At 44.9% G+C, this 8,127-nt stretch overlaps 1 protein-coding gene across 1 annotated transcript; it reads left to right on the forward strand.

The window, feature by feature from the left end:
• Positions 1 to 1,364: 1,364 nt before the first annotated feature.
• GPR75 (G protein-coupled receptor 75) lies at positions 1,365 to 7,869 on the forward strand. The gene is made up of 2 exons (XM_012649861.1): positions 1,365 to 1,564; positions 5,913 to 7,869. Exon 2 carries the CDS (start codon positions 6,029 to 6,031, stop codon positions 7,649 to 7,651), a length of 1,623 nt encoding a protein of 540 aa, XP_012505315.1. The 5' UTR covers positions 1,365 to 1,564; positions 5,913 to 6,028; the 3' UTR covers positions 7,652 to 7,869.
• Positions 7,870 to 8,127: the final 258 nt, after the last annotated feature.

The raw sequence follows: 8,127 nt of genomic DNA on the forward strand, positions 1-8,127 counted from the left end.
TTATGCAGTAGCTCATTTATACGAAGAGGTGTATAATTTTGGTGAGAATTTCCAATCTGAATGCTAACTCCTCCCTAAATGCTAATGGGTCTTTTTCGGTTAATTGTTTTTAGGACTCAAGGTCATCATTACTGACAACATATATTAGAACTGCTGTATTGCAAGTGGTTGGGGAGTGGAGTATGATTTAGGTTGAAATTAATAGGAAAAATTTCTTGAAGTGATTTCTAAACAGCACTCTGATAGCACAGTCAACTCCTAGACTAAGTACCTACTTTATAAATTATCAAGCCCTCTTGTTTTTTTCTCAGTGAAAGCACAGGAACTGGGAAAGAGAAAGTATATGCATAAATCACATTCTTTGGTACTTTTTGGTAGTTCTCTTTTAAAAATTACACTTAGCCAAAATGGAGATTGCAGTAGCAACATTCTCACTTAAGTATTTAAACTTCTGGTACCAGGGTGAAGGAGAGGGCATTCATGTAACAGTATTTCTAAACAGCATCCCTGAGGTGGTTAGAAAAGTAGTAAGATCCTTGTTAGCCAGGTTGGGACACTGAAGAGGTAACAGTTTAACTGGTTTTATTTTGTACCCATAATAGCAAACATACTTAGGAATGTTACTTGATTGCTCAGAGTAAAACCCATTTCAGGAGTTCATTATTTTGGACATGTATGGACTTTAGAAGAATGAGGGGATAGTAGCTTTTTGTTTTGTGTTCTTGCTTGCTAAAATCAGCCAAGCAATATACCTAGCACTGTCGCTTTCCAAGATTTTTTACATTCAACCTAGTATTAAATAGCAATTGAATATCCATGATTTCTTGGCTTGATCGTTTTATCTGCACAGGTACGTTCTTTGTACTTTGCATTTGTTTCCTGTAGCTATTCCCCTTACTGAATTCTCTCAGTGAATTCATAACTTTAAGAGAACTTAGGTAAGTTAAGTTGGTTGATTTAAATTGTTATGACTTGATTTATGAATTCTACGTCGCAAAGTTCCAAACTGGACGGCGGCAATATTGAGAAAAAAATGTTAGCTGCAGCCTAAGTGAGGAGCTAGGCAGACGGCTTGAAAGCACAGGGACTGGGGAGAAGGCGGGCGGCGGGCACGGCGGGCCTGCGTGGGTCACTGCGTGCCACCGGGGCCCCCACCCTTTCCCTTTTTTCTACCCACCCCGCCTTGCTCCAGATCCCAGCTTTTGCTTATCTCGGGGATCCTGGGCTCCCCACACAGCGCGCCCGAGAAACATTCTGGCTCAAGCGCCTTCGCGCAGCGTGGGGGGCAGGCGGGGCGGCGGTGGCGGCCGGGCCCCGGGCGTGAGGGGGGCGCGAGGGAGGTGCGGGGGGCAGGCGGGGCGCCGGGCCAGGGTGTCCGGTGGAGGGGGCGGCGCCCTCCGCGTCTCCGTGACTGCGCCCGCGGCTCGCCGCGGCTCCCGGGATGCGCGGAGGCGGCGGCGATGGCGACGATGCCTCTAGCCCTACAGCATCCGGGGCGGCGGGCGGAGCCGGGGTCGGGACTGCTAGATGGAGGAGGACGGGCGGCGCTGCGGCCACCCGGCAGGTGAGAGGCGGCGGGCCCCCGGAGGGCGACCCCACGGGGACGGGAGGGTCGGGCCCCGGAGACCGGCGGCTTAGCGAGGAGCGCGGCTGCGCAGGGCCGGGCGAGCCGCCGCTCACCTGTGCCGCCGGCGCGGCCTGTGGGGAAGCCATCTAGCCCGTCTGGCCGGCCCCGGGCTCTGCAGGGCCATGGAACCCCCGGCCCACCGCCCGTGGCCTGGCTGAGCCCTCTGGACCCCAGCAACCCTCTGCCGAATATCGCAAGCTTCCCTGGCCCGGCCTAGGCCCTCCTTGCCGTCACCTCTCCCCACTCCGGGAAGCCCTCACCCAGCGGCAGCCCCTCGCCAGGGGTCGACCTCCCCTCCCCGCAGTTTCCTACTCCACTCCATGGCCAATTCCTTCTCCCTCTGTCCTCAGGCTGGGGGCTCCACAGCCACCTCATCCCTCCCATCGGAAGACCCAGGACTTCTCCCCACCCCATTAGCTGCCCCACGCTTCAATGTAGTTCAGCTGGATGGAAAAGAGCGAGGGCTTTGAAATCAGGTACATCTGGCTTGAACCTTAGTGACCTTGAGCAAGTTATCTAACCTCCCTGAGATTTTCCTGATCAATATAAATACAATGGCAATAAGAACCTTGCCTTTTGTGAGGGTTAGGCTCTGAAAATGCTTTCCCTGCAGGAACGTCAGACATTATAAGGGGGAAAAAAATGGATTGCAAGAATTCAGGTCAGAAGTTGACTTGTAAAAGCTCATATAAAATCTTTTAAAGTTTACTAAAAAATTAAAACAGCACACTAGATTGTCAGAGGCTCTTCACACATCTTAATGAGAAAGTACAATTGCCACCGTACAATAAATTTTCGTTTCCTATAACTTGCTTACTAGTTACTTCAGGATCCCTCCTTGTGACAAGATGCAGGTGAATTCATTCTGTCTTATTGTTGCTAATATGCATGCGTAAGACTGGCTTTCCAATTTAATCTTCATTAAGATTAAAAAATCTTGATTTTTATGACTTTGATCACGTCTTCCAGGACCTGTTTATGGTTCCAGAGATAAAGAGCAGCTTGTATACTGCATTGAAAATAACATTGGTAACCTTTATTTAATATTTAGGAATAGCTAATAGGTATTAATTTACTTCTCTGCTGAGTTTTATATTTTATCCATCATAACTTTATTCTAAATTGTGATCTCTGCCTCCTCTTTCCCAGGAGTTGGTATTAAGAGGGACCTAGGTTCACTTTCCTTCCAATTCCTTTATTGCTCCTAAAGTTTTTCCCTTCGAAACCTTTACTTCTGTCTTCTGCTTTTCCTCTTTTCTCTTCCCAGCTGCTGATTCCTTCCTTTTTTCCTAATTATCCTAATAGAAGAGATTTATAGTTACTTTGTACAGGAACTTTAAAATACGAAGCTTGCCCAAAAGGTATGCAGAGGTGTGTGTGTATGTGTCTATGTCTGTATAGATGTATATAGATACAGATAGCGGTGTGTGTGCCTGTGTGTATATATATATATACATATATATTGGAGTTTTGGATCCTAGGAAATTTCAGTGAAAAAGGGATTGCAATACCTAGTTCTTAGGATTATTGTAAGAATGAAATAAAGTTGGATAACTTATCTAAAGACTGTAATATAAATGTCTGGCATGTAATAACCACCCAGTAAATTATAGCTCCTGTAATTATCTTCTGACCTACGGATTTCTCCCTTCATTTCTTTGCTGTGCAATGTAGCATAGTGGTGAAGAGGGTGGGCTTTGAAGAACAACTGCTTAGGCTCAAATCCATACTCTACCCCTTTAAATGATCTCTCTCTGACTTTGTTTCCTCAACTGCAAAATAGAGATGTTATACTAATTATTTCAGGGTTGTGAGAATTCAATAAGCTAATAGGATGAAACATCGAGAACAGTGCCTGGCACATCATAAACACTCAATGAAATTAATATAGTAATAATAAATTATTATATTGCCATTATTATTTCCTGACCTGGAATTCTCCTTTTTAAAAAACTTCTAGAAAATTAAAAAATTTATTGAAAAAATGTGACTGTACAAAAAGTAAACGTTGCCTCACAACTCCTCCAAATCACATCGTTCCTCCTGCCTCTCATTCTTGACTAATATTGACACATCATCATCTCATTTTTCCCTCAAAAACCCCCTTTCCAAATATCTCTGAGTCTGTCCTTTTCATAACTTCCATCATCTGATTTCTTCATTATTCCCCTTCATTATTACTCTTCATTTCTCTTAGCAGCCTAATTCCAAACTCTTCGTTCTCCTGATTTCCCCAGACTGAATTCCTGCCTCCCTCTTCACCCTTCCTCACTTTTCTATTTCCAAAGAGGAAAAACTTGGGGGGGGGGCATTGCTAGAGACATTAATATCATCTCTCTGTTCTTCTTGCCTCTTGAAATTGGGTTTTGCCTTCTCTTTTCATAAATTGATGCCAATCCTCCAATTAACAATTTTTGAAAAACAGTAAATAGTTGTCCTTCTCACTGCGTAGGTATCAACAGGGTTCAGAAACAGGTATACAGTCTTTAAGTGGAAACAGTAAAAGCTATCCATTATTTTTTTTTAATTCTAACCATCAAGAAACAAAAGTTAAGGATTTATATTTTTCTCTCTCATAGAACTTATTAAACGGAAAGTACAGAAATGTTGGTCTGACTTTCCAGTGGAGAAATTTATCTGCACCATATGACCATTAAGAATGTAGATAAGGTTATTTTCTTCCTTAATGAAGGACATCAGTCAGGTATCCAGGACTGACATTTTTGTCTGATAGTCACAGGCATGGCTGTACGTGTTGAGAAATGCTGAGCGACTAATGTATTGGGTAGTCCATGGCTGCTGCTTGGAGCCCCGGGTAATCCCTCACTGACTTGGCCCACTCCTCTGCACCCCGTTGAACCAGCAACGGAAGGGTTAACAGGTGGAGGCCTGGGGGATCTAGCTAGGGCTGGTGGCTAAATGTTCTGAACATCAGCCCTGGACCTCCCCAATGCCATTGGTGGTTCCTAAAATGTTGGATTAAAGCAAATGCTTTTCAGTTGTCAAGAGCATAGTGCTGTTTCCAAGGAACCGCTTAGTCTGTCCCACTAGAAACATCTTTTGGGAGCAGGTTTTGCAGCAGGCCACACAGGGCTTTGGGTTTGGAACAAGGTAGAAGATTTGTGTGAGTATACACTAAACTTCATTGTGAAATTGAAAAAAAAATGTTAGGAAATAAGGAGCAAGAAGGGTATTCTTTTAAAGTAGAGGCTGTGTCTTACTCATCATTGTATGCTCAGCACCTAGCATAATGCTGGCGTGTAGCAGACACGTAATTAATGCAGATGGAGTGAATGAGTACAGGAAAGGGGGCAAGCCTCCTGCTCCATCATGTGGATATTCCTGTTGGAATAATGGTGACCCAGATTTATATAGCAGTTTAGAGTTTACAAAGTGGTGCTTTGTATCTTGTAAATTGTGAACATAATTCTGACACTCTTTGTTACTTTGATTTTTTCCCTCTCAAATGTAGTCCTACTCAAAGTTTTTTCCAAAGGAGGATATGCACTTGGCTAAGAAATCTCAAGGTGGGGAAAAAGTGATAAATCTGGGAAATAAAGGATTCTTCCTAGGGAAAGAAGTAGGATTTGCTAGTAATTTATGGGAGTTAAGTGAAGGGCTACATTATGCACCAACAATACTCTCCAGTTTATATTTCAAGCACATACTGTTTCTTGCCTCAATCCCTCTGCTGTGAAGACCAACTCCCCTTTTCCTAGCCTGTCTGTCCCTGCTCCCCGCCCCCCACCCTTCACCCAGCTGCCTCCTCCTCACCAAAGCTCCCTTCATCCTTTCCCAGGTGGGATTAGGTTCCCCTCTTCTGTGCTTCCATAGCACCCTGCACCCATGTTAGGCTGTAATTACACAGACTGTTCTCCAACTAGATTGGGATCTCCTTGATGGAGAGTTTATGTCCTTGTATATCTCAAGTGCCTGACCTAGAAATGTTTCTAAAAATAACATCTACATACCCCTCAAACAGAATCTCAAGGGGTGAGGGTCAGGACTCTGCTCTCCAAGTGATAAACATTTTAACATGCTCTTCAGGTAATACTTAGATTTGTTAGAAAACCACTGTGTCATAAAACTGAAAGTTAGTCGGATGAATATATTTTGAGGTGTTTGTATCTTTTCTGTGTTGGGCTCTGTGAGGAGAAATGTTTTCTGTGCACCAGCTGAGCTGAAAAATTCTAGTGCTTTTGTGAAAAATGAGAGCAGAGTGTACATTGCTTTCTGTGTCTGCATTAACCCCTTTCTGTCTCTGGGCATGCGTTTTTGTGTGTAGGCTTATCTGCCTTGGGCCTCTTTTGTCACATGTCGCTCATCTGTGAGTTGAGGCCCTGACTCCCTTCCCACTGAGCATTTTTGGGGAACAGAAGGAGGAGACATTTCTCTCTGAAGATGAACTCAACAGACCCTCTCCGGGATGCCCCCAATGCCACCTCGCTGCACGACCCTCGCTCGCAAGGAGGAAACAGCACCTCGCTCCAGGAGGACCTTCAGGATCTCATCCACACAGCCACCTTGGTGACCTGTACCTTCCTGCTCGCAGTCATCTTCTGCCTGGGCTCCTACGGCAACTTCATTGTCTTCTTGTCCTTCTTTGATCCAGCCTTCAGGAAATTCAGAACCAACTTTGATTTCATGATCCTGAACCTGTCGTTCTGTGACCTCTTCATTTGTGGAGTCACGGCCCCCATGTTCACCTTTGTGTTATTCTTCAGCTCAGCCAGTAGCATCCCGGATGCCTTCTGCTTCACCTTCCATCTCACCAGCTCAGGCTTCATCATCATGTCCCTGAAGACGGTGGCAGTGATCGCCCTGCACCGGCTCCGGATGGTGCTGGGGAAGCAGCCTCATCGCACGGCCTCCTTTCCCTGCACTTTGCTTCTCACTCTGCTTCTCTGGGCCACCAGTTTCACCCTCGCCACGTTGGCTACCCTGAAAACCAGCAAGTCCCACCTCTGTCTTCCCATGTCCAGTCTGATTGCTGGGAAAGGGAAAGCCATTTTGTCTCTCTATGTGGTCGACTTCACCTTTTGTGTTGCTGTGGTCTTTGTCTGTTACATCATGATTGCTCAGACCCTGCGGAAGAACGCTCAAGTCAGAAAGTGCCCCCCTATCATCACAGTGGATGCTTCCAGACCACAGCCTTTCATGGGAGCCCCTGTGAAGGGAGCCGGAGATCCCATCCAGTGCGCCATGCCGGCTCTATACAGGAACCAGAATTACAACAAACTCCAGCACATTCAGGCCCACGGATACACCAAGAGTCTCAACCAGCTGCCCACGCCTGCAGCCAGCCGACTCCAGCTGGTCTCAGCCATCAACCTCTCCACCGCCAAGGATTCCAAAGCCGTGGTCACCTGTGTGATCATTGTGCTGTCAGTCCTGGTGTGCTGTCTTCCACTGGGGATTTCCTTGGTACAGGTGGTTCTCTCCAGCAATGGGAGCTTCATCCTTTACCAGTTTGAACTGTTTGGATTTACTCTTATATTTTTCAAGTCAGGATTAAACCCTTTTATATATTCTCGGAACAGCGCGGGCCTGAGAAGGAAAGTGCTCTGGTGTCTCCAGTACATCGGTCTGGGTTTATTCTGCTGCAAACAGAAGACTCGACTTCGAGCCATGGGGAAAGGGAACCTTGAAGTCAACAGAAACAAATCTTCCCATCATGAAACCAACTCTGCCTACATGTTGTCTCCAAAGCCACAGAAGAAATTTGTGGACCAGGCTTGTGGCCCAAGTCATTCAAAGGAAAGTGTGGTAAGTCCCAAGATCTCTGCTGGACATCAACACTGTGGGCAGAGCAGCTCAACCCCGATCAACACGCGAATCGAACCTTACTACAGCATCTATAACAGCAGCCCTTCCCAGGAGGGGAGCAGCCCCTGTAACCGACAGCCAATAAACTCTTTTGGATTTGCCAATTCATATATTGCCATGCATTATCACACCACTAATGATTTACTGCAGGAATACGACAGCACTTCAGCCAAGCAGATTCCAGTCCCCTCTGTTTAAAGTCAGAGAGGCTAGAAAATCTTGTGTATATGGTTTTTGTTACTGATATTAATTGACTTTTTTTAAACTTTGAGATCAGTGGCCGATCAAAAGATTCAGGTAAAAAGTCGGCAGTTACGATTTTCTTTTGTTTAAAGTATTAATATCTGTTGATTTGCTTTGTAGTTTCTTGACATTTTAAGATTTGATGAAAAAGTTTATTTAGATTTTTTACCCTGATCTGTGCCCCAATCTTTTGTACTTAACCTTTAAATAGATACCAGGGATGATTATGTTACTGTGTTAAAGTAGAAAATCAGCTGATTGATCATTTGAATCAATGTTATGGGTCTTCAAAGTATATATAGCCTTCATTTTTTTTTTAAAGAATATGAAGGTATGAACTTTGCTGAGCTCTTATTTTTATTAACTGAATTATAAATTTTGCTTTTTCTGACTTAGTGAAATATAATTTTGGCTGCAGGTTGATTGGAATA

Source organism: Propithecus coquereli, unplaced genomic scaffold, assembly GCF_000956105.1.
Source record: "Propithecus coquereli isolate 6110/MARCELLA unplaced genomic scaffold, Pcoq_1.0 Scaffold305, whole genome shotgun sequence".
NCBI classification, from domain to species: domain Eukaryota; kingdom Metazoa; phylum Chordata; class Mammalia; order Primates; family Indriidae; genus Propithecus; species Propithecus coquereli.